Genomic DNA, 26591 nt, shown 5'->3' with positions numbered 1-26591 from the left:
CGCGGCACTATCAAAAACCACAAAAATACAGTTTTTTATAAGCACGCCAAATGTCACAAGAAGAACAAACAAGAGACGAACAACGAAGATTTGCATATCTTGAATTACACTGCTCAGCGTTTCATTGGCAACGTAGAGGCAGGGAGGTGACGCAACGAACTTATTGGAACTGTTCATATATAGCGCGAACAGTCCTCTTCTAAAATGGCATCTTTCGCGCCTTCGCTTTGGCGGAATCAGATATAGTCTGTTCGAAAGATAGATCGCGGAGTTCGCGGAGATCGCGGACGTGATAGCAAGCGAGTTCACCTTTTCGTCAAGGAGTTATCAGTGACAACTTGGAAAACGATCGTTCTGTCTCACAGTTTGTCACTGCTATACTTAAGTGCATTCGCAAAGCAACAGAAAGGTTCGGAAACACATTAATGAGCTTTCTTTCGTGCAGCAACTTCATTATTCCCGGGGAACTCGTGTCCTGGCACACAGAGTTGTGCAGAAAGGTCGCAAACTGAACGATTTCAGCGGCAAATGCTGGCTCCAAATCATTTGTAGGTTTTCACCAACTTCTCACCCTGCTGTGCCAGAGCGGTCTCGCTCCCAACTTCTGTCAGCAATTTTAAGAATCAGAACCTTTCGCAGAGTTCAGTGTGGGCAGCCTTTCGTACACGCAAAGCAGAGCCTAGACTGTCAAGTACAACATTGTAGGTCTCTACGATAAACTTTTTTCTACCTTGTAGCGCACTACCGCTTTTTCCGTCCGGGTGCTTACTCAAAACGATGCGTTTGCTCTCATCCGGATAACATCGATTCGCACTTAGCGTGCGTGCTCCCTCTTCGAAGGTATCAAAGAGAGGTCGCAAAGAATTAACAAAGCCTTCTAGGGAGCTCAGCAGGTCTACAGCAGTTGAAATGTCTAGGCCTGGTTTCTCAAGTGCTATGCTCGTTTTGTCAAAGCGCTCCAAGATTTCACTGCGGAGAGTCGCCATGAATGCAGTCTCTAGTTTTGTCACTTTCTTGAAGAGAAAGTGCGCTTCGTTCCTAGTGCCACCGTTTTCTTCGTCGTTCTTTGATAAAACTGCAAGGCCACACAAGACTGCATTGACATTTTTTTATAATGGCCTTACATGATTCAGTGTGTCTTCACCACCTGGTCTCAGAGAGACTTTTCAAAACAAGCTGCTGGCCAGTTCCGCCCATGCTGTCCAAAAGATACCTCCATCGCTTAGGTGAGGCAGCAAAAAACATATACAGTTTCTGAATTAGAGTGATAAAGTTGACTACCTCAAGGCAACTGTCAACGCTACACTCGCCAACTAAGTTCAGTGAATGACCAGCACACGGGACGTAGACTGCCAATTCGTTCAGGTGTTTGATTCGAGCTTGCAGTCCTTTGTATTTTTCTGACATATTACTCGCATTATCATAAGCTTGGCCCCTACAATCATCAATTGAGATGTCATCGGTCGTCAAGAAGGACATCACGGTATCTAAAAGATACAAGCCGGTATGCGATTTAATTGGAACAAATCCAAGAAAGCGTTCGTACACTTTCCCATTTAAATAGTATCGTAAAACAACTGACAGCTGATCAACGTGAGTAAGGTCTGGAGTCGAATCAACAATTAAAGAGAAGTATTTTGCGCGTTTCACTTCGTCAACGAGACGTTCCTTGGCAGCCTTTGCCATATGCTCGATAAGTCCATCACAAATGGTTTTTGACAGATACGATGGGTGACCTTTTCCTTTGTTCCCGTAGCATTTCACGTGCTCCTCTAGAAAGGAATCAAACTTGGCAATGACATCCTATGGCACTCCCATATAATTGCCATTTCTCGGTGAACCAAAAATCTCCTCGCTGCCCCTAAACGCTAGGTTGCGCTCAGCTAGAAGCTTAACTACAACGACTACGCGCTTCAACACCTCTGTCCAGTAAGCGGTCGCAGTGACAAGATGCTTAACCAGCTCCTTGTCAATTGTGCTGCTCGAGTGAGAGCGGGCGAGCCATACTGCCACGTAGTTCCGGTGCTCGACGCTTTTTTCATGTACGCAAACCTTTTCTGCTCTTTTGGTGTTTCCCCTTTGCCCCTCCTCTCCAGACAGCACTGGACAGACGGACTGACAGGAAAGCACGAAAACTCTTCCAAGCAGACGCACCTCGCTTCGTAAGAAAGAGGGCCCCGCCTGTGTGGCGGGGGATTCCTGTTTTTGGAGCTCGACAAGCTCTCCCCAAATGAGTCGGCTAAACGCATGCTGTTACACAAGGCGGCGGGCCCCAGCTGCTCACTCTGGTTTCCTCGCTTCATACATGTCGCTCGAACATCCGTTGCTTATGGTTTCATATACTAAGCAGGTATATGACCTTCTACTGCTGTCCGAGGTGAGGCCCTGGGCTACAGCCCCTGTAGCCCCCCCCCCCCCCTTTAATCCAGCGCTGCAATGTCCTTCGACACTCACCGCTACTTCTTGCTATTTATCACTGGAACAAGTTACCAAAATAATTTGCTTCTATACGTGATCATGACTCATTTGTAAGTTATTTGAAGCGCATTTTAAATACGCATGTCGAGTAAAAACAGAATGTTGTGCCTTTGACGTATTGTAAGTGCGTTTACATGCTTTGTAGCGAGTTTTTTTTCCATCATGTATACATTTCTTTCTTTCTATTTCTTTTTTTTATTTTCTTGTTGTATTCGGTGATCTATACAATGGTGTTCTGTAATGCCTTTCCTCCCGAATTGTGTTTAAAATATCTTGTTGTTAACCCCCCCCCCCCCCCCCCGCCCTATAATGCCCGTAAGGGCCTTCAGGGTATCTGAATAAAAAGCGTGCCGGGGAGATTTCACCGGCAACGCCGACGACACCATCACAGAAGCAATCAAAGCTGCCAAGTGTTTCTTATCAATGTCGTCAAATCGTACGGATTTCGACATTGAACTTGAGAGACTTCGTGCGATTCGACGGCGTGCAGAGCGACGATACAGACGCACTAAATCAATTTACGATTTCAGAGACCGATTCAGAAGAATATTAAGCGCCGCACAGGCAAACTATAGAGTCAGCGATGGAAGAGATTCTGTGAATCTCGGAAGTTGCTTTCACATATCTGGATGATAGTCCGCGGTCTTCGTTCATCCCCGCATCAGCGACACCCATTCGCAGCTTTGGCCCTTCATCTTGGCAAAACTGAGCTTGGCGAGGCGGATGAATTCTGTGCGAGAGTCACTGGCGAGCCTGTCAACACCGACATTGGCGTGAGTGACCTCCCTGCGGTTTGGGTACCAGAAATGGACGTGTCCTTTACCATGGAAGAGCTCGAAGCTGCCGTGGCTATTTCGAAACGATCATCCTCTCCATGCCCCGACGGCGTCACCTATGCTGCCCTGGGACACCTTGGACAAGAGCGCTTCTGAGCAGTTTCAACAACTCGTGACAGAGGTGCAGTTCCCGGGCAATGGAAGTTAAGTCGACTAGTACCTTTGCTAAAGCCGGAAAATCTCCGTTGGATTTGGCGCCATATGGCCAGCTGCATCGGAAATGTGATAGAAAGGATGATCCTTGCACGTTTAGCGTGGTACCTCGAGCGTTACAATATCTACCCAGCTTCCATGGCATGCTTTCGTCGGGGTCGTTCCTCAATTGATAGCGTCATTGACCTGACAACGTTTTTGCAACAGGAGAAAAGCCGTAAGAGCATATCAATTGCGCTCTTTCTCGACGTGAAAGGCGCAAATGACAACGTTGCACATGATGCGCTCATCAACTCCCTGGAGACTATTGGAATTGGCGGCCGCATGCTTCGTTGGTTATCCGAATATATAACTTTTCGTAGAAACAGATGATGACCCCACAGCTGAATATTACACTTACTGCGGCGGGCCTCAAGCAGGAGTATTCAGCCCCATGTTGTTCAATGTGACTAGCCCAAGTTTAGCTATAAAACATTCTACCTCTCTATGCACGCCTTTAGACGTCTGCGGTCACTCGCCTTCAGGTTCGCGCGCGACTGCAGCGGGCAGCAACTTTGACATCAGCAAACACAAGGCTTGACTGCATTGACCGAGAAATGTGCACTGATTGCATTCACACCTATGAGACCATAACCAGTCTCCATTAATGGACACACAATGGAAAGAACCATCGATTCTTGGGTCTAATAATCGATCGAAATCTTTCCTGGAGCCTCCATTGCACATACCTGAAGAAAAAACTGTTGTTGATTGCTCAGGTACTGAGATTCATGTGCGGGAAAGCATGGGGCACATCTGTACGCTCCATGTTTCAGTTGTACAGAGCTCTATTCCTAGGCTATTTACACTACACTCTTGCAGTGTTGTCTAGCACGTGCAATTCAAATATTCGCTCACTGGAGAGCTTACAGGGCCAAGCATTGCGCGCGTGTTTAGGGCTTCCTCGCTGTGCATCAACAGCTGCAACAATCGTGCTCGCCAAAGATCATTCCATCCATACATACGTTGCTGTGGATTGTCACAGGACGCATATCCGTCACCTTTCTCGTGTCCTCGATCATTACTTGGCGTTTTTGCCATCGCACAGACCACGCGCAACATTTTCTGAAGTTATAATCAACCATACAGATTGTCTTCCATTAGGATACATACCAACGGCAAGGCATTCGTTGCCCTTGTGGCGTCGCCAAAAGCCTCAAGTGCGCTTAAGTATTCCGGGTGTAACACCCAACAATAGCTCTGAAACAGATGATGCTGCTGTTAATCAACGAGACCTACGGGGACCGAATACACATCTGTACTGACGGTTCGGTCTCACCTACCAGCTCTTCAGGTGCCGTTGTCATTCCGGCTACGAAAACCACGATCAAATTCAAATTGTCCCACATGACAACATCAACGGTGGCAGAGCTTGTTGCCCTGCGTGCTGCTGTCAAATATCTCCTGCAAGAGATACCTCAGAAATGGGTCATTTTTTGCTACTCCAAAGCCAGAGTCTGCATTTTGCCATATATCATAGGACTGATGAGCAGCTGACATTGAAATAAGAGAAGTTCACCATCAAGCTATCGCTAAAGGGCATGAAATTATATTCCAGTGACTACCTGGACAAACCGGTATTGCTGGTAATGACCTCGCCTACGAAGCCGCCCGGTCTGCCCATCTGCATGCCCGACCAGCTCCGATCCCCTTATCAAGAACCGACGCTGCAAGACAGCTTCATATTGTGGCTAAACCTATGATCCACAAATACTGGCCTTCTCCCAATGCTCCGAAGTGTCATCTGCATAGGCCGGATCCTTCCTTAAAGCTACAAGTGCCATCAAAAATTTCCCGCTCTGAGGTGACAGTATCGTGCCGCCTGTGGCTCGGGGTGGCATTTACGAAGGCCTACTCGTTCCGCATTGGAATGGGAGATACGCCCATGTGAGACTATTACGGAACCACAGAAAGGATTGACCACATCCTATATATCTGTTCCCAATACGACGTCGAGCGCGAAGTTCTCTGAACAGCACTGAACCAGCTGGACTCCAGAGCATTTTCCATAGTGAAGATCCTTGAACCCTGGCCGCTCGAGTCGATGGGACAGAAGGTCACGAAAGCGCTCTTGAAGTACCTCAAGTCGAAAGGTTTTGGGAACCGTGTCTAGACTCGGTGCAAACCTTCCACTGTGCGCGAAACTGTGCTCTCTCTCCTCTCTCTCTCTTCATCCCCATGCCCCCTTTCCCCAGTGCAGGGTAGCAAACACGACCGGCGTCTGATTAACCTCCCTGCCTTTCCTGTCTTCTATTTCTCTCTCTCTCTCTCTCTCATACGGATTTCTCAGAAAGAAAGCCTCGCAAATAAAGAAAATTTCGTCATGGACAGGGATCCCCGACAAATTTCCTTTAAACTGCGAGGCTTTCTCTGAGAAACCCGCATGAGTTCCCTTTGTAGTTTCGTGCTACAATGCGGGCGGATGGCAGTTTTTCCCTTTCATATACTTTTCTTGGCCCATAGAGCCTTGCTAAGTTTCATGCAGAAAACTGATTCGGCCTCCCGTTTATAGACATTTCTTTCGTGTTCCTAGTTTTTTTTTGTCCGTTTATCTGTCATTTGTTTATTTCCTATTTTCTTTCCTATTTCTTTGTTTCCCTATCTTCTACTCTTCTCTTTCGATTCCCTCCTCCCTAAAGAGTACGCAGTCATTGTGCCCCTCTCGGTGGCAGTTGTCAGTTTGCTCCCTCCTTGTTTCCTTTCTGTGCTTGTATGTTTCCATAAATCATATTAATAATAATGACAATAATAATAATAATAAAACTTTCCTCCACCTTCCTGGTTTCCGCAGGTGGAAAAAATATACGAAACACCCTGGATGACCCAGCAGGGAAGGATAATATCCTGCTGGTCTTCATGCTTACACTGACAGCCAGCCAGCCTCTGCAGTGCCATCATATCCCGGTCATTTTTGTGGATAGTATCTGTGTCATCATCATCATCATCATCAGCCTGGCTATGTCCACTGCAGGGCAAAGGCCTCTCCCATACTTCTCAAAGTACCCCGTTCATATGCTAATTGTGGCCATATTGTCCCTGAAAACTTCTAAATCGCATCCACCCACCTAACTTTCTGCCGCCCCCTGCTACGCTTCCTTTCCCTTGGAATCCAGTCCGTAACCCTTAATGCCCATCGGTTATCTTCACTCCTCATTACACGCCCTGCCCATGCCCATTTCTTTTTCTTGATTTCAACTCAGATGTCATTAACTCGCGTTTGTTCCCTCACCCAATCTGCTCTTTTCTTATCCCTTAACGTTGCACCTATCATTCTTCTTTCCATAGCTCGTTGCGTCGTCCTCAATTTAAGTAGAACCCTTTTCCTAAGCCTCCAGGTTTCTGCCCCGTACGTGCGCACTGGTAAGACCCAGCTGTCATACACTTTTCTCTAGAGGGATAATGGCAAGCTGCTGTTCCTTATCTGAGAATGCCTGCAAAGCGCACCCCAGTCCATTCTTATTCTTCTGATTATTTCAGTCTCACGATCCGGATCCGCGGCCACTATCTACCCTAAGTATATGTATTCCCTTCCCACTTCCAGTGTCTCGCTACCTATCGTAAACTGCTGTTCTCTTCCGAGACTGCTAAACATTAGCTTATTTTTCTGCAGATTAATCTTTAGACTCACTCTTCTGCTTTGCCTCTCCGGCTCAGTGAGCATGCATTGCAACTGGTCCCCTGAGTTACTGAGCAAGGCATTATTGTTACGGTGGGAAAAGAGGACAAGGTCATCGATGGTGAAGACGACGAAGTGGCAACAGCCCCTCGGGATTTTAGATTTTTACCTCCATTTTCTGAACACTTAAGCAAAGTCTGCCCGACTCTTGGCCAATCCCCGCGAGTGGTTAAGCGCCAAACTCATCAAGGACATCATCATCATCATCTTCTCGGCTGCTGTTTATATGGGCCTTGTAAATACATCTTGTAAATAGTTTTATACCTGTGACACTTTGGTGGACCTGCGGGGTATGCATCTTCGCCACGGAACTCCGCAGCGGACGTCCCACCTATCCTGGACCATGCTTCCAGTGGAAGGCACCGCGTCTGCAGCTGCAATGCCGACTACGCATAACCAGTATGTTGCTCTGCCTCACCCACAAGACATTGGCAAGTTCACTGGCCTGGATGGTGTTGACGTAGAATGGTTGAAGGTGTATGAGTGTGTCAGCAAGGGGAGTAGGAGGGATCCGAACATAGTGCTTACCAATGTCGTAGTCTACCCAGACGGAACACCGCTAACATGGTTTTACACACACGAGGAAGAGCTAACCAGCTGGGAGTTGTCCAAAGAAAAGCTGTCCTACGTTTTTGGCAATCTGACCGGTCGACAACTAGTCGCCAAGAAACAACTCGCCATGGGTGCCCGAACTGCTACCGAGACGTAAGTCTCCTACATTCAGGACGGCCTAGCCCTCTCACAAAATCGACACGTCCATGCCAGAGGCGGACAAGCTTGGACACATTATCAAAGGCGTCGCGGACGACGCATTCAACCATCTGGTCTTTAGAAGCTTGTCGACTGTTGACACCATCATGAAGGAATGCCGCCGTTTCGAGCAGCCGAAAAGTCGCCGTATATACACTCAGTTTACAAGGCTTTCGAATATTGCAGCGACCTCTTCCTGTACCGGCCCCACCGACCATTCTAACTCGCCACCACCAAGCGAAAATGTGACCCGAATTGTACGCCGCGAACTCGAAGCAGCGTTTCCTGCCTCGCCCCAACTGACGTCGTGGAACAACACTGCTGAGACGATATCTCTCATCCAGTCCATGGTTCGCCAGGAAATCGCTAATATGGGTCTTCCCAGCGCCTGCTTCTCGAGTCGCCCTGAAACCCGCCCTGCTCCGATTCCTCGGTCCTATCGCAGTTCACCTCACAGTGTCCGTTATCCCTACACTACCAGGAATCCATTGGACTGGCGTACACCTGACGACAGGCTGATCTGTTTCTGCTGCGACCGAATCGGTCACGTTTCCCATCACTGCCGGAGCCGTTGGCCGCCTCTCCTCGAAACACCTTCCGAAATTTAAGTTCGCCCCGATGTTTGTCACCCCATCGCTTCTACAACGCTTCCGACGCCACTACCTTGACTCGCCGCTATGCTCGCTCACCCTCGTCTCAACGTCGCCAGCCACGTCCGCCTCAGCTCCACCGCTCGGCGTCGCCGACCTACCGCGGACTGCATCAGCAGGAAAACTAAGCAATGCGGCACCTCGAGGTGGTGCTATTATGTCGGATTCGCCGCAAAATCCTCCTTTGACACTGTTTACGAGACATAACCTTCTTGACGTCCAAGTTGATGGAACACTCGTCACAGCCCTCATAGATACCGGAGCTCACATATAGATTATGACCAGCCGCCTACGCCGCCATTTAAAGAAAATTGTTACGCCTGCCGTTACTCGGTTCGTACAAATCGCCGACAGTAGCACGGTGACCGTGGTCGTAATGGGTACTGCAAGTGTGAGAATTTCCGGCCGCCATACTGTCGTCCTTTTCGCTGTGCTTGACCAATGCCCCCATGACCTCATGCTAGGCCTAGACTTCCTCTTCGCCCATTCAGCGCTCATCGATTGTTCCTCAAGTACCATGCATCTTGACCTGCCTCTACTGGACGTTCCTCCAACACCACATGACATTCGCCTAAGACCAATTGGTTTTGTTCACGTTCCACCACAGGTTTTGCCATACATCGAAATGTCGCCTTCTGCGCCAGTTCCCGGTGGTGATTACATTTCCGCTCCCATAACTGCCATCGTTCTCACCCACAGCGTTACTGTCCCCCATACAATACCGAGGGTCCCAAACAGTCGCACGTGCCTCCCTGTGGTGAATTTCGAGCTCGCTAAGCAAATTCTGTCTAAAGATCGATATCACACTGGCTACAATCCCTGCTTTAGAAGTTAGTTGCGTTGAGACTTTGGCCGTCGACGCCTCCTGTGAGCCTTTCCAGTCTGTCAAATGTACTCACAACGACATTAGGAAAATGATCGCCCTGAATCTCCCTCCTGCCGAAACTGAACAGCTGTGCAGCCTATTGCTTTCCTACAAGGATATATTCGACATGAACAACCGACCCTTAGGCGAAAGGTCACTTGTTAAACACCGTATACACACAGGCGATAATCCACCCATCATTCAGCGACCCTACCGAGTTTCAGTTTCGGAGCGTCACATCATCAAAACTGAAGCCGACAAGATGCTAGCGAAAGACATCATAGAGCCATCGTCAAGTACCTGGGCGTCCTCTGTCGTGCTGGTCAAAAAGAAGGACGGCTCATGGAGATTCTGCGTCGATTACCGCCACCTCAACCGCATCACGAAGGACGTCTACCCACTACCTCGTATCAATGACGCCTCGATTGCCTATACGGGGCAAAGTATTTTTCGTCCATCGAACTACGGTCCGGATATTGGCAAATTGCTGTCAATGATCTAGATCGCGAAAAGACCGCCTTTATAACGCCAAATGGTCTTTACCACTTCAAAGTTATGCCTTTTGGGCTATGCAACGCTCCGGCTACCTTTGAGCGTATGATGGACTCATTACTCCAAGGATTTAGGGGGTCAACTTGTCTCTGCTACCTAGACGGCGTTATTGTGTTCTCACTTTCACTCAGCCCACACATTGAGTGCCTTTCAGCTGTACTTCCCGTTTTTCGCAAGGCTGGTCTACAGCTCAACTCCAAGAAATGTAACTTCGGCCACCGTGAGATTAATGTTCTTGGACATGTCGTCAACGCGACTGGCATCTAACCGGACCCAGAGAAAATCCGCGCCGTGAAAGAGTTCATCTTAAAACTTTTTGTGCACAAACAAACAGGGACGAAGAATAGGGGCAACACAAGGACGAGCGCTTTCTAACAACTGGTCTTGTTTTTGAAGAACCACCTGCGCAAATACCCACAGATCTGCGCGATCTAGTCAACAGAGCACGCCTATGGCGCATATGATACCCGCAGATCTACGCAATCAAGTCAAAAGAGCACGTCAAAAGAAAGAGTTCCCTGTTCCCCGGTGCGCAAAAGATGTCCGAAGTTTCGCAGGCCTTTGCTCTTACTTCCGCCGCTTTGTTAAAAATTTTGCCACCGTAGCACACCCTCTCACAGATCTCCCGAAGAAAAGTGTGCCGTTTTCATGGGGATCCTCTCAGGCCACCGCCTTTCTCGCCTTACCGCCGTGCCCCACCGATTCTAGGACACTTCGCTACTTGAGCCCCTACAGAGCTGCGCACCGATGCCAGCGGCCACGGAATCGGTGCCGTCTTGGCACAAGTGGCACAACACGGCCATGAACGTGTCATCGCGTACGCTAGCCGTCTTTTGTCACCTGCGGAGCGGAAGTACTCTATTACCGAGTGCGAATGTTTGCCCGTTCTGTGGGCAGTGGCGAAATCCCGCCCCTATTTATACGGCAGGCCCTTTTCCATGGATGGATGGATGGATGCTATGAGCGTCCCCTTTGGAATTGGGCGGTGGGTTGCGCCACCAAGCTCTTGCTTTTATACTGCCTAATGTTCTACCTAGGTTCAACAATAATAATAAAAAACATTATGAACTCCCACAAATAAATTTTCCCATCCCCCATTATAACGGACCACCACGCCCTCTGTTCACTTTCGTCCTTAAAATATCTCATAGGGAGGCTTGGACGATGGGCCTTGCGGCTAGAATAGTATTCCTATTCGGTGGTGTATAGGTCTGGTCGCCTACACAAAGACACCTACTGTTTGTCCCGTTGCCCTGTACACACGCCCACCAATGCCGACACGGATGCTTCCGCAAGTGCTTTTTTTTTTTTAATTTCCCAGGCTTTGGACATGGCCAACGGGCAACGCCGTGACGCTACTTTGAGGACCCTCACTGACCGAATGGAATCTGCTCCTACTGATCCATCGTTACGGTGGTTCGTTCTCTGCGACGGGATATTGTACCGACGCAGTTTTCATCCTGACGGTCCTGCCCTTCTCCTTGTCGTTCCTCAACACCTCCGCTCAACCGTACTTCAGGAGCTTCATGACACCCCAACTACCGGACACCTTGGCTTTGTTCGCACTTACGACCGCTTGCGCCACCGCTTCTACTGGCCCGGCCTCGCACGCTCCGTTCGGCGCTATGTAGCTGCTTGCAAGCCCTGTCAACATAGCAAAAAGCCAACAACGCTTCCTGCCGGGTACTTGCAGCCGATCGACGTTCCGCCTGAGCCGTTCTTTCACGTGGGTTTGGATCACCTTGGCCCTTTGCCCGAGTCCAGCTCCGGCAAGAGGTGGATCGCTGTCGCTACTGATTACGCAACGCGCTATGCCATCACTCGGGCACTTCCCACGAGCGGCGCAACCGACGTCGCAGATTTCCTACTCCGGGATATCATTTTAGTACATGGCGCCCCGCGACAGCTCCTTACTGACCGAGGCCGCACTTTCCTCTACCGCGTCATCGCCGATATCCTGCGCTCATTTTCTACGATGCACAAACTGGCTACGTCCTATCATCCCAAAACCAACAGCCTTACTGAGCGACTTATCGGACCCTTACTGACATGCTATCTAAATACGTTTCACCCGACCACCAGGACTGGGGTGTGGCTCTCCCTTATCTCACGTTTGTGCATATTTCATCACGCCACGATATTTCTGGGTATTCCCCATTTTACTTACTCTTCGGTCGTGACCCTGCATTACCATTGGGCGCTTCATTCCCCTCGATACAGGATTCGAGGACCGAGCATGCCCGCGACGCCATCGCCCACGCTGACCATGCGCGCCAGCTTGCCCATACTCGTCTGTTGGCGTCGCAGGAATCTCAACGGCACGCCTAATATCGCCGCCGTCGTGACACATATTTTTCACCAGGCTCTCTCGTGCTACTTTTGTCCCCTTGCCGCCGAGTGGGCTTCCCCGAGAAACTCCTTCCGTGCTACAAAGGCCGTAACCGCGATCTACGTTAAGTGACCAATGTCATTTATGAGATAATCCCCCGAGACCTGCGTCATGCCAACCGTTTTCCCAACACCTGACGTCGTACAGGACTCTCGCCTTAAGCCTTACTATGCCGTTACCGACGACCCCGTCTGAAGCACCGGGACGGTGCTTTTTCTGCCGGGGTCGCGCTACGGTGGGAAAACAGGACAAGGTCGTCGATGGTGAAGGCGACGAAGTGGCAATAGCCTCTCGGTATTCTCGGCTGCTGTTTATGTACGCCTTGTAAATACAACTTGTAAATAGTTTTACACCCGTGACAATATCATCAGCGTATCACAAGTCACTAAGGTATTTTCCATTACCTCAAATCTCCAATTTTTCCCGGTCCAGGTCTGAATACCTCCTGTAAACACGCCGTGAATAGCATTGGAAAGATCTTGAACGATCTCATCTATATTAGTAATGATATTGCCGGTTTTGTCTCTTACCGCATACATCTGATTCTTGCCTATTCCTAGTTTCTTCTTCACGGCTTTTAGGCTTCCTCCGTTCCTGAGAGCAGGCTCAATTCTATCCCTATTATACTTCCTTATGTCAGCTTACCTTACGCTTGTTGATAAACTCAGAAAGTTCTGCCAGTTCTATTCTAGCTGTAGGGGTAGAGGCTTTCATACATTGGCGCTTCTAAATCAGATCTTTCGTCTCCTGCTGTAGTTTACCGGTATCCTGTCTAACAAAGTTACCACCGACTTCTATTGCACACTCCTCAATGATGCCCATAAGATTGTCGCTCATTGCTTGTACATGGTTAGCCCAGGGAGTGCCAGCCTAGGCCAGAGCGACACTCCCAAAGTACACAAATATTACTCAGAAAAGTGGACGAGGGCATGGCGCCGCGGGGGCACAATTGCTAAGGCACCGCATGCGTAATGTGGAACACATAGGCTCGACTTCCACTTGCGGCAAGTTACCTTTTTGTACACTCTCATTTTCCTTTATACCTTGTTTCAACATATCAACTAAACGTAGAATTTCATCTTCGCTGTTCGTTCCTTCGCGCGAGTGTGACTTTGCATGATGGAGAAATAACTCAACGTTTTATTCTTGCTAATGGCAACCGCACAGCGAGTCTGATTAACATGAAATTTAACCTTTGCCTCCCATTGCTGGCATCTCGCAGAAAAGTGTTTCGTTTTTCCCTCTTCCACAAGTTGTACCATCATCATACTCTACGATATCACCTGATCCCCCATCCAATTTATGTATCCCGTCACATTAATCATCAGTACAAAGAGGACACTTTGTCACGCAACACTAAAAGTTTCTCACAATCATTCCTGCCGCGAACCTCACTTGACTGGAACCATCTTCCCGCTGAAGTCGCAGGCCTTGCTAATTATGACCAGTTTCGCGTAGCCTGGGCTAATATTGTATATACAGGTGTCTTTTAAACCTTAACTTAATCAAGTGTATTTATATTTTTGTGTCCCACTCTGTAATGCCCTTGGCCCTGAGGGGTATAATAAAGGATATAAAAATTCGGTGCCGTCTCGCATACGCGTGGTTCGGGTCGCGCATCCTGGCATCATCACAATGTACTCATACTGAATGGTCTTGTGCGCTGACTAACTACATCGGGGAGCTACACTAGGGAGACCAACAGCGAGGTGTTTAGTGACGATGACATATGCGCCGTATACGGAGTTGACTTTGTCACGTGGTAGTCGCGTCACACGATGGAACCACTTGTATCCGCAAAAGGAGGGTCATTTGAGGCGCCCAACGCAAGGGTGCTTCAGACACGCATTACGATCGTTGTCGCCTCCTCAAGCAGTGCTTTTACGAAACATGGTTTCTCACTGCACCACCCGGCACAGTGACTCTGGTACCGAAGCGCCCTACATACGCCCGTCGGTACTGTCAGCGCCGAACTGGTCGAAAGAGCCCATAAGGTCTAAAGAGGCGTACGTTTCGGGTCCCTCGTTCGGGAGGAGCAGGGCCGTTACTTAGGCGTTAGGCGGCGAAGCGTATCTCGGGAGGATGACGCCGGTTAATACCGTGTTTGGTCGATTGAGTGTATATGTAGATATTCTAAGAGCGGCAGTGAATTCACACGCTTCTCTGCCGTGATCGCAGAATCCCCATCAATGATGTGAGATAAATGAGATGCCAACGGCGGTTTACTGGATGTCCCGTTGGCTACCCTGCGCTGGAAACGGGGCAAAAGGACAAAAAGCCGAGAGAGGTTAAACAAAGTGGACGCGCGCCCGGTTGCCGCCCACCTCGTCGACGAGCACCAGGTCCGGCCGGATGGCTTCGGGCCAGCGCCGGCTGCAGCCGTCCCATTTCTCCTGCACCAGGTGAGAGAGAAACGGGTAGCAAGACTGCGCTCGTATTTTGGGTCTTTTCTTCTTGAAATTTTGAGAGCAAGCTTTAGCTCCGGGCACCTATCTAAATACATTCGAACGACGGCATCGTTTTTCTCGGCAACCACGTCATTGAATTTTACGAGGTTTGCTACATTTAAAATAAAAGTGTAAAATCTAGTTACTGTTGAAGCGAAAAGTTGATTTAGGCCGGCAGTATTTAAAAAAAATTGTTGAACATTGCAAATTTTCAGGAAATGAAACCATCAAGTTGAAATCTGTGTACATCACCCTACGAAAAACGATATAACAATTTTGAAAACTGCATTCCATACGACATCTAAAGCGGGAGAAAAGTGGCGTAATACAGATGGCTCTCCAAAAAGTATGAGGTTTTACGTGCCAAAAGCACTTTCTGATTATTAGGCACGCCGTAGTGGGGGACTCCAGAAATTTCGACCACCTGGGGTTCTTTAACGTGCACCTAAATCTAAGCACCACGGGTGTTTTCGCATTTCGCCTCTATCGAAATACGGCCGCCGTAGCCGGGGTTCCATTCCGCGACCTCTTGCTTTGCAGCCCAACAGCATAGCGACTAAGCAACCACAGCGGGTTGCTCTCAAATACAACACTAATATTTGAGTAGGACTTCTGCAAGACCCTGGTAGGCATTGTAATAAATCCATTTTTGTAATAGATTTCGGAGCCTAAAAAATGTTCTGCTCGCTATCATCACAAGAATTCAACTTTCGCTTTTCAATTAATATTTTTTCTCTTGAATTCAATACTTCATTTGCGTTTTCGCGTGATATAACCAACGTCCGGCAATAAATTATTTGGTTTTTCATAGCAACGAATTACAAACATGTCCAGCAGAACGAATCAAGTTCGTTCGGCGAGGCACCCCTCTCTCTGCGTAATATATGCTATGCACATAATTCCCGTGCATGCCTTCTGCAAACTCCTTTTAACACACTAGGGCGTTGTCCGTGCATCTACTAAAACGTACCTTACCGCCTCACTTGTATACGTACATTCCGAAGACAAGCGTGCATGCCATAAAGGTATCGAGAGGAGTTGCATCCTCGCTTTTATGGTGCATAGAATTCTATGTTCGCCAAGAGCACATCCTTTTTTCTTAATTGTGCATTGTCAAATATTTCAGACAAATGCGGATCCCAGCAGCTCGCAATATTTTCCTCTTTCCTGCAGATCAAAGAATGAGTTTCTCAGGGTTCAAACATTCTTCTTTGAGGCATCCATTGTTTAACAATCGGCGCTTTGGTGTGCTGTATGTGGACAAAGTTTCGAGGCCTACGGGGATGGTCACACCTTCCAGACGCCAGAGTACGTCCAAGTCTTGGCGCAGACACTTATGCTCCCTGTACCACTGTATATCACTGTATTGCGGTGCAAAATAACAAAAATATATTCTGGGGTTGCACGTGCCAAAAGCACGAACTGATTATGAGGCACGCCGTAGTGGGTGACTCAGGATTAATTTCGACCACCTGGGGTTCCTTAACGTCCACCTAAATGTAAGTACAGGGGTGTTCTCGCATTTCGCCCCCATCGAAATGCAGCTGCTGTGGCCGGAATTCCATCCCGCGACCCCGTGCTTAGCAGCCCAACAGCATAGCGACTAAGCAACTACGGCGTATTGTATTGTGGTGCATACAAAACATTGGCACACACATTTATTGCTGTTCAGTTGGTCTAAATATTTAATAAAGAAAGCTCTTGGACAAAAGCCGGTATGATAACACGGCCTTTCTCCGCACCCGAGGAAGGAATTAGGGAAGGAAGGAAGGAAGGAAGGAACGAAGGAACGAAGGAATGAAGGAAGAAGAAGAAGAGGCGGAAGGCAGCGAGGTTAACCATAACAAGTGTCCGGTTGGCTACTCTGCACAGAGGGATTGTTACCTGGCATATATACGTAAAAATTGTAGCAGCAAAAAAGTCATGCAAGAGTTCTGTCCAAGCGTACTTGGCAAACGCTTCGATTTTATTTTGTATTTTTTTTTTCTCTTTGAGACAGAAAATGTGATTGATCGACTGGCGTTAGCCCAGCTGAGCCCACCGTTGCGTACTCCAAGGCGCAAGTTAAAGTGACTAACTTGGAAAACATGTTTAGCGCCAGCGAACAAGGACAGAAGGGAGACGACACCACAATGCGCCATTCGATGTACTAGAAATAAATTTCAGCATTGCCATTCGTTAGGCGCGTTGATAAACTGACTTGAAAAACGTCGTCTCCCGTCTGTCCTTGTTCGCTGGCGCTAAACATGTTTTCCAAGTCCAATACGCCCAACAAGTGGCAATGCTTAAAGTGACTAAGTTAGTTTTCACACGACGAACACAAAACCCCATGGATCTCTCTTATGTTAAGCTTAGAGCACCGCAGCAGCTGGAGGACGTACGCAGCTTACCAAAGAAACAAGCCGCACACAGTGCCTATCGCCAACGTGGACGGACTTCAGTCGTCCCATCCGTATGCTGTACCGCACAGTTGTCGAATTTCAGTTCGACCGTATGGGTGCTCACTGTGCTTATAATGCGCCAGCAGAGATTTCGACCATATGGCACGAGCTCTGACAAAGTTCGTGTTAGTTTAGTGGACAAATTTCCATTAAGTCTTGTTCCCTTCATTTATGTAGTACGTGGAGCCTGTTGAAAGTGCCCTTGTTTGTAACACCTTTAAGCTAGAACGCAATAGTGTAGCTGAGAAAAAATCCTTGCATAGCATGATGGAAGCTTGAACCACGTTGATAAAAAAAATGCTTGATTTGCTTGACATGCCAAGCATTTCTTTTTATATATTTCTGCGCACAAGTATGATATATGACCAGTCCTGCTCACATGTCCATGAAAATGAACTCCCAAGGACTTGGAAACTACACTGGAAATTCTTTTGTCGGGAAAAGCTAATTAATAATTAGATATCAGTGTTATTAGTTTATTTCTCTCAACTACCATATTCATTTCGTGCTAGGAACTACTGAATACTGCCTTATGATCTGCAAAGCCACCATAATACTCGATACTGCTCTCAAATCGAGCGATCGGTTTCTCACTGACGTGAAGCAACACATTTAATATGGTTTGAATAATTGAGTGGCATTGGTTATAGACAACTCGTACGGAAGACTGAAAAGCGGAGCCAGTGACTTTTCATATCAGCGGTACTGTGTTTCAGATGCGTATGATCGGAATTACTTTTGATATGACCCGTTCTTCTTTTTTAATGCTGATCTTCGCCTCCTTTTATTACTTTTGGTGCGGTTGAATGGCTTGTGCGTGCCTGATCGCTTGTAAGGGTCGATAAATTCTTTTTCTTTCTTCACAGCGTGCATCACTTCAGGAGACAGGTGTAGCCATACCTGCCTGGTCTCGACCAATGTTCATATTTGCTGGGGCAGAGAGAAGAAAGAATTCAAGCAGGACTTTGTCTGAACTTGAATTAAATTTTGCTCATTCAACAATCTTGGTTAAATGCGAACAGAAAACACGACAGCCCCACTGTCACACGTTATGGGGACAGCCGAGATTAGAAAGAAGCGCTATTGCGAGGATAAAAACAAAATTGCGGCAGAACCCATGTCGACTCTACTGCGCTGCAATGCAATGCCACACAGTATTGCCGTCACTTCTGTATAGCCGACTTGTTCGATTCTCTGTTACCAACATTTCTTCCACCTCCCTGTAGCCAAGCGCTCCTCGCTCAGTGAACGCTCTGGTCCTGTTGTGTTCACTTTATTTTATTTGCGTACTCAGCCGCTGTTGATGCCGACTTTTATTGTGTTAGCATTCCTTGTGCACGTGACGCACTTTCTGGGGGCTAAGTGTACGTGCGACCGCTCTTCCGCCTAGCTGGGTAGTCCGTGGTCGAATCGGGCACCTGTGCTGAGGGGCTCGCAACCAACCGTCGGGCCAACTTGGGTGCATTGCATAAGTTGGACGAACCTCTCTCGCGCCAACATGCGGGACTTCGTTCGAAAGAACTCCTTGGCGCCGACTTGGAGCCCGTGCGGTCTTCGGTGAACTACTTCAGCCAGTTCCAGTAGGTGTGTGCCGCTCTTCGTGATTATCTTTGACGCCAACTTTGGCAGCTAAGTGTGTGCCACTGGTAATGTCTACAATAAGAAAAAAAGATCCTTTAAATTTATCCGATGCTGCGCGGAATCGAACAGCTCAAGGATAGCAAGCCTCTTCAAGTGGTGTACGGTAACACGATTAAAAGATGGAACAAAAGAAGACACACAGGGCCACACACAGCGCTACGCATACCATACACATACAAACACGCACACATACCCTTGAAGATGCATTACCAACAAGCCCACATTGCAACCCTCGTAATAGCAAGCCGACCGTTTATGCCGCATGTGCCGCTCTTGAATTAATCTGTCGCCAACTCGGGTAACTGAACATGTGCCACTCAGTGTGCGAGAGTACAATGCTCAGTGTTCGCACCGTGGAGGGTTCGCACGCAGCGGCGCGCCGTGTTTCTCGGAGGCCTCCTCTTTGCCAGCGCCGCCGCCAGGGGGAGAGTGCTCCCCCGTGCGAGAAGGTGCGCGCATCGAGGCGCCCTTTTAAAGCCCCTTAAACCACCGTTACTGGGTAATAATAAATCTGTCGCCATGGACCTTCAAGAAAAACTAAACTTGCTAGACATCAGTGACCCTTTCCTGACAAACCGTTCTGAGGAGGTTTTAAGTTTTGTAAGAGCTCATGAAAATCAACGTTTAAAGGGCTTCTCTGCCGATGTTAAGGACCTTTATTATTCTCTGCCACAATCACAATTATTAACCTGCATTGACAGTTGCATAGATACATATGGTGCCGTTATGTTTAGCACGGAAGCAGGTACATCTATTGACAATTCTTTAAAATTACTTAGGTTTTATTTGTCATCTACGTTTATCGAGAACAAAGGTACCCTGTATCTGCAGAAACAAGGAGTGTGTATAGGTTCTTGCCTAGCACCAGTGCTAAGTAATCTGTTTTTAGCCAAACTGGACAGAGACCTGTCACAGCGCCTTCACGAATCTCAGGTTGTAAAAGTTTTTAGATATGTTGACGGCTTTTTAGCGCTAATTGTCTGTTCATCTACTTGTTTTACTAATGAATGTGCTCCTGTTTTTACCACTATTCGTGACTGCCTAAATCCACTAGAAGTGACCTTTGAAATGCCATGTGACGGGAGGAATAGATTCCTTGACACCAAATTTCTGCTCACCGATAACGAAACCTGCTAGTGTTACGAACCTAGGGCAAGTAAGCCACTTTTACCACTTCATTCCGCGCATACAAAGCTTGTGAAGAGGGGAATCGCGAAGATGTGTTTCAGCGAAGCACTGAAAAAATCATGCCAACACCTAATGCACGATAGCTTTGAATGGCAAGCCTCGCGTTTAAGCTGCGCTGGTTACCCGAACCACGTGCTTGAGTGAGTCGCAGAAGGACTGCTTAAGAAGGCGCAGCAAAGCAGTTCGGAGCAGGTGCACGTGTCGAGCAGTGACACGAACAAAAGAAAGGTCGCCGTCATCCCCTACATACACGGGTTCTCCCAAGAAGATTGCTGGAAGGAGCGGCATCAGCGTTGTGTTTTCGGCACCTAATAAATTGGTCAGCCTCTGTAAAAAACACAAGGCCAGAAAGAGTCCCACGTAGAGCATGCGAAAAAGAACATAAAAACAAATTTGTTGATAGCATCGCCGGTGTGGTATACCGTATTCCTCTCGGGTGTGGAATATCCTACATCGGTCAAACAGGCAGATGCATAAATGACAGGCTACGAGAACACAGTAACAAAGTTAACAACATGACCGCTGATGGCTTTCTTGCCATCCATCCCCAGAGATGCAAGTGCAAACCTAGATTTAAAGAAACAGTCATCATGAGTAGAAGCAGGTGTGAAATGACGCGCTTGAAATAGAAGCCAGACACATATCAACATTCGGCGACGCGTGCGTCAGTAAACCTTCCATTTCATTATCTTCAAAAGAGCACAATTATCTTTGTTTGCGTTGAACGTGTACATATCTGTGAATTGAGAGAGAGAGGGACAAAGAGGAGGAAAGACAGGGAGGTTAGCCAGTGTAAGTACCGGCTGGCTACCCTGTGCTGGGGAAAGGGGTAAAGGGAATAAAAGGAGAACGAAGAAGAGGAGAAAAAAATAAGCAAATTTACGCAGTAACGCGATACTACGCGATACAACACTCAAAGGCGATCGCACAATTCGTATGTCCTTAAAAACTTCAGCAAAGCCCTTAAGGCCTTGAGTGCCGAAGCCCGTCTGGACCAGTGTACTAGAGCTTTCTCCTCTGTAAAGGGGCGATTGTCCAGTTTTTCGAGCGCGGTTACGAGCACTGTTCTTGGCACTTTGTAGCTGGGACAGTCACAAAGGAGGTGCTGAATCGTCTCCTCGCAGCCGCAAGTGCCGCAAGTAGGGCTGTCGGCCATTCCAATGCGGAATGAATCGGAGTTCGTGAATGCCACGCCGAGCCACAGGCGGCACAGAAGTGTTGCTTCCGCTCGTGGTAACCCTGGTGGTAGGCGGAGTTGCAGACGTGGATCTAATCTGTGGAGACGTTCGTTCGTGAACTCATTGGTGTTCCACAGATTCTGCGTAAGCTCGTGGGAGAGGGAGCGAAGACTTGTGGCTGCGTCTATTCGTGACAGTGGTAGTGGTACAACGTGGGCACCATCGTCGGCCGATCGGGCGGCATCATCCGCATGATGATTGCCCGAAATTCCACAGTGACCCGGTATCCACTGGTAGATGACTGCAGACCAGTTTAATCAGTTCTTCACAACATACGGTCAGAACAGTGCGCAACCTACTCCCTTAGCTTCAGTGACATCCGACATACCTCGATGTATTAATAATGAATTCAGTTTCTCGAACATTACTAGCGATGAAGTTGCAAGTGTTGTGGCGAACATGCCCACGAATAAAGCGGCCGGGCCAGACGGCATAATGGCTAAGGTAATCAAGGACAACATTGATTTGTTTTGTGTTCCTTTGTGCAGAATATTCAATCATGCGATACACTCTAGCTTATACCCCGATACTTTAAAAGTTGCAAAAGTTGTTCCGATATTTAAAACTGGTGACCCTAACAACCCGTCTAGTTACAGGCCAATATCTGTACTGAGTGTCGTCAATACCATTTTTGAAAAATTAATTGCTTTCCAACTGAAAACCTTTCTTGATGTTAATCACATTATTTGTCCTCAGCAACACGGATTTGTTTCTAGCAGGTCCACGTCCACGGCTGTAGTTACTCTATCACAGCTTATCCTATCTGCTCTTCATAACCATAATGTTGCTGTAAGCGTATTTATAGACATCAAAAAAGCTTTCGACACAGTTTCACACTCCATTCTTTTAATGAAACTGGAAGCATATGGTGTGCGTAGCGGGGCCCTTGAATTCTTTAAAAGTTATCTTTCTTCACGACAGCAGCAAGTTGTCCTCAAACAGTTCAAGTCTGCATACCAAACTGTTACGTGTGGTGTACCCCAGGGGTCAGTTCTGGGACCGCTTTTATTTTCGCTCTTTATTAATGACCTCCCCAATGCAATACAGTGTTCTCAAATTTTGATGTATGCGGATGACACTGCACTTATCTTTACTGGCAACTCACTTGAATCAATAGAAAATCCTATTAACAATGAACTCCAACGTATCTCGACCTGGTTTCGTAATAATCATCTAACTTTAAACACTGAAAAAACTAAATATGTTATTTTTCGTTCAAAACAAAAGTGTATTGAATTAAGTGATTTTTCTATATGTGTTGACAACAATGTTCTTGATAGTGTGTCTTCTTTTAAATATTTAGGGGTCATGTTCGACTGCCACTTGTCTTGGAAGGAACAGGTGCACAGTGTGTGTAAAAAGGTTGCGTACGGTTGTTTTACCTTGTCTAAGGCACGGCGGCACTTTCCACCTGCTATTCTTAGATCACTGTATTTTTCATTATGTCACAGTCATCTCAGTTATTGCAGTGAATCATGGGGAATCACATACAAAACGTATTTAACACCATTGCTAAGACTACAAAAACGTGCCTTGAAAACCATGGGATTACCTTCTTCGAATAGTTCTAACAATAACATTTTTGACGCAATGCAAATCATGTCATTCACAACCTTACGCGATTACAAAATAGCTCTTATGGTTAATAATATTATAAATACCAACTACCCCTTACCTCTTGGTGCATTCAGTATTCCCGTCCGCAACACTAGACAAGCCAGCAATGGCAATTTTAACCTTCCTATTTGCCATAATGCGTACGGAGAAAGACGAATAGAATTTACAGGAGCGAAAATTTGGAACTCGTTGCCAATTGAAGTAAAGCAAGCTAGGAATTTCAAACTGACATGCAAGAAACATTTTTTGGGAATGGAAGCAAGGCTACAAAGTTAGTTTTTCTTCAATGTGTTTGTGATTGCTGTCCTATATGTTATTTTGTATTGGACCGCTTACTAGCCTCATTGGCTATCGGTCCAAATATCTGTGTATACATTTTGTTTGTGTTACTCAATAAAGACTTCTTGATTCTTGATTCTTGATTCTTGTGCCCCTTGTTGATTGCGTGATGGTGGAGTAGTCAGATGTCTGCCACTAGTTGCATATTTGGTCCGTGGTTGAAAGGGGACATCAGACACTGGAGAGCTGCCTTCCAGTCACATAAGAGGGACCATGACTGTGACGATTTGTCACAAATAAACTCTAAAGCAGCGCGGATAGCTGCGAGTTCTGCAGCCGTCGATGATGTTACGTGAGACGTCTTGAACTTGAGGGTGACAGACTCTGCGGGAATAACCACTGCTCCAGCTGAGCTATTAGAGCAGACAGAACCATCCGTGTAAACGTGGATGCGTTCTTTGTGTTTGTCATGTAGGAATGAAAGCACGGTTTGTTTGAGGCCGAAAGATGACATCTCCGTTTTCTTTTTGATACCAGGAATATCATGAAGAGCCTGGAGTGGATGGAGGCACCACAGCGGTAGAGATGGTCGTGCTGCAGGCGTGAAGTTTGATGGTAAAGTTCCGTGGTTGGCAGCAATAATCCTGCTAAACGCTGAACGAGGTCGAGCGGCAGGAAGGGAGGCGAGATGATGCGATTGAAGTCGCGCGAAGTGCCTGATATGCATCCTTAAAGCGTCGACTTGAAGATACGTATCGATGGGGTGGTCATGCGCGATGGCTATTGTTGCTGCCGTTGATGCACATCCGGGAAGTCCAAGGCAAATTCGTAGAGCTTGAACTTGTACAGACTGGAGGGGACGGAGGTTGGTCTTACTGGTCCCACCCAGTACAGGTAAGCTATAGCGCAGGAAACCGAGGAACAGTGCATTATAGAGTTGGAGCATCGCACTCACAGACGCAACTCACGACTTTCCTGCAAGAAATCTGAGCACGTGGGTTATCATGAGTAATTTCCTTTTTAGGTACGAGACATGAGGACTCCAGGAGAGGTCTCGATCTATTATCACTCCTAGAAAGCGGTGCGTCTTCTCGTAGGCAATCGGATGTCCATTAATTTTGACAACGTACGGCTTCATTGCTTTGCGCGTGAAAGCGACCATAGAGCAGTTCTCAGAGGACACCTCCAGGCCTCGCGCTCGAAGTTAACCTGATGTTAGTGTGGCCGCTTTTTGAAGTCTGGCGCGCAACTGGGGACGCGTCGCTCCTGATGACCAAATGCATATATCGTCTGCATAGATCGACACATGGACGGATTGCGGAAGGATGTGAACCAGGTCGATGAGCACTAGGTTAAATAGAGTGGGGCTCAAGACTCCGCCTTGTGGTACGCCACGGCAGGTGTTGTGTAGTGATGACGCACCATCCTCTGTTGCACAAAGAATGACCTGTCCTTCAAGAAGCTGAGTATCCACCGAAAAACAAGGCCGCCTAGGCCGACATTGCCCAAAGCGTCTAGGATGGCTCGATGGGTTACGTTATCATGAGCGCCTTTAACATCCAGGAACATTGCCGCTGACAGCCTCCTTAGGCTTTTTTCGTGCTGAACAGACGAGACAAGGTCGATGAAGTTGTCTACAGAAGAGCGTCCACGTCGAAAGTCTGCCATAGCGTCAGGGCATAACCGGTAGTGTTCTAGATACCACTCTAGCCGCGTCAGCACCATCCTCTCCATCACCTTTCCGAGACAACTGGCCAGAACAATGGGACAATAAGACGCCACGTCTAGGGCTGATTTACCTGGTTTGAGCAGAGGCACAAGGCGGCTGGACTTCCATGCAGCAGGAACCACTCCTTCACGCCATGCATTATTGTACACGCCTAGAAGAGCATGCCGGGCTGTTTTACCGAGGTGTCCGAGAGCTGCGTATGTCCCTCCGTCAGGCCCAGGCGATGAGGAACGTCTGCACGTTGCCAACGCCGCCTGCAATTCCACGATGGAAAACGGATTGTCCATACGTGAATCCCGCGAGATTGGAACATCACAGGGATCATGTGTAACGAACGATGGCGGCAAACCAGCAACCTTGACACAGAAGTGCTCCGCTACGTCGATCTCTCTGCGACCTTGGTAGAGAGCCAGACATTTGAAGGGTTGGCATTGTTGCGGTGACGTTCGAAGACCACGCACCGTTCTCCATATATGTGACAGGGGTTTATGCGGATCAAGGGAATCGCAGAAGGTTTTCCATCTTAGAGACTGCAGTGAGTTGATCTGACGCTGGATCTTCTTCTGTATTCGTCTCACCTCCCTTAGGTCGTAGATGGACTTGGTGCGCCTGTGCCTTCGTTCCGCGCGACGGCGGATTGCTCGAAGCCACTCCAATTCTGCTTCGAAATTAGAAAACTTAGGAATAGGCCTAAAAGCTCTCATGGCTTCTTTAGCAGCGGCGTTAATTAGCTTTTCGATGTTGCCAGGTAGACAGTCCTGGATCTCTTGGCAATTCTTCTCCATGAGCAGCGTGTATTGAGGCCAGTCAATGTGACGAAGAACTGTGGTCGACTGTGTCTTGCGTATGCCGTCAATTTTAACATATGTTGGGACGTGGTCACTAGCATGCGTTTCGTTGTCCGTGAACCATTTCACATTGGCACTGAGGCATCTTGAAACAAAAGTCAAGTCCAGGCAGCTGGTGTATGTCAATCCCCGCAGAAAAGTAGGACTGCCATCATTTAGGCAGCAGAGTTCATGGTCCGACGCGAAGGATAGTAGGCGTCTTCCTCGGCAATCCATCTTTAAGCTTCCCCATAGCGGATGATGCACATTGAAGTCGCCGGTAATAATCCATGGTCCAGCTGTCGCTGTTAAAATTGCACTTAGTCTCGCGTTGTCAAATCGCCTCGAAGGTGAAATGTAGGCACCTACGAGCGTGAGTGCGACGTTCTTGCATTTTATCGTCAAACATACGTACTGATTGTCGTCATCAGGTGCGACTGGGTGTGAAACATACGTCAAATCGCATCTGATATAAACGATGACTTTGCTGCGTTCGCTACTGGTAGCAGACATGAAAGCTTCATATCCTGGCATGGCGTTGTCAATATTTGGTTCACAAATGACGATTATTGCAAATTTGTACTTAAAAACAAACGGTCGAAAGTCCGAAATGCGGGATGTAATGCCTCTGACATTCCGTTGGAAGAGAGACGCTTCCTTGACGTCTTTAAGGAACGAGTGTAGAGGAGCAGCCATAGTGCTTCTCAAGACCGGACAGTACTGGATTCAGGGCGTCCAGTATTTGAAGTGCGCCTCGAGCCGCCGGAGTGTGTATGGCAGTCAGTAGTACTCGTAG

General features: G+C 47.8%; 1 protein-coding gene across 2 annotated transcripts in view; it reads right to left on the bottom strand.

The window, feature by feature from the left end:
* LOC139055859 (probable ATP-dependent DNA helicase HFM1) overlaps positions 1–26591 on the bottom strand; it is a 531554-nt gene that overhangs the window by 336334 nt on the left and 168629 nt on the right. For both annotated transcript variants that reach the window (XM_070533424.1, XM_070533425.1), the window contains exon 6: positions 14713–14781. In XM_070533424.1, coding sequence (XP_070389525.1) covers positions 14713–14781 — 69 coding nt within the window. The remainder of the gene's footprint in view (positions 1–14712; positions 14782–26591) is intronic.

Source organism: Dermacentor albipictus, chromosome 2 (assembly GCF_038994185.2).
Source record: "Dermacentor albipictus isolate Rhodes 1998 colony chromosome 2, USDA_Dalb.pri_finalv2, whole genome shotgun sequence".
In the NCBI taxonomy this organism is placed as follows: Eukaryota; Metazoa; Arthropoda; class Arachnida; order Ixodida; family Ixodidae; genus Dermacentor; species Dermacentor albipictus.
This window is presented reverse-complemented; position numbering and strand designations above follow the sequence as displayed.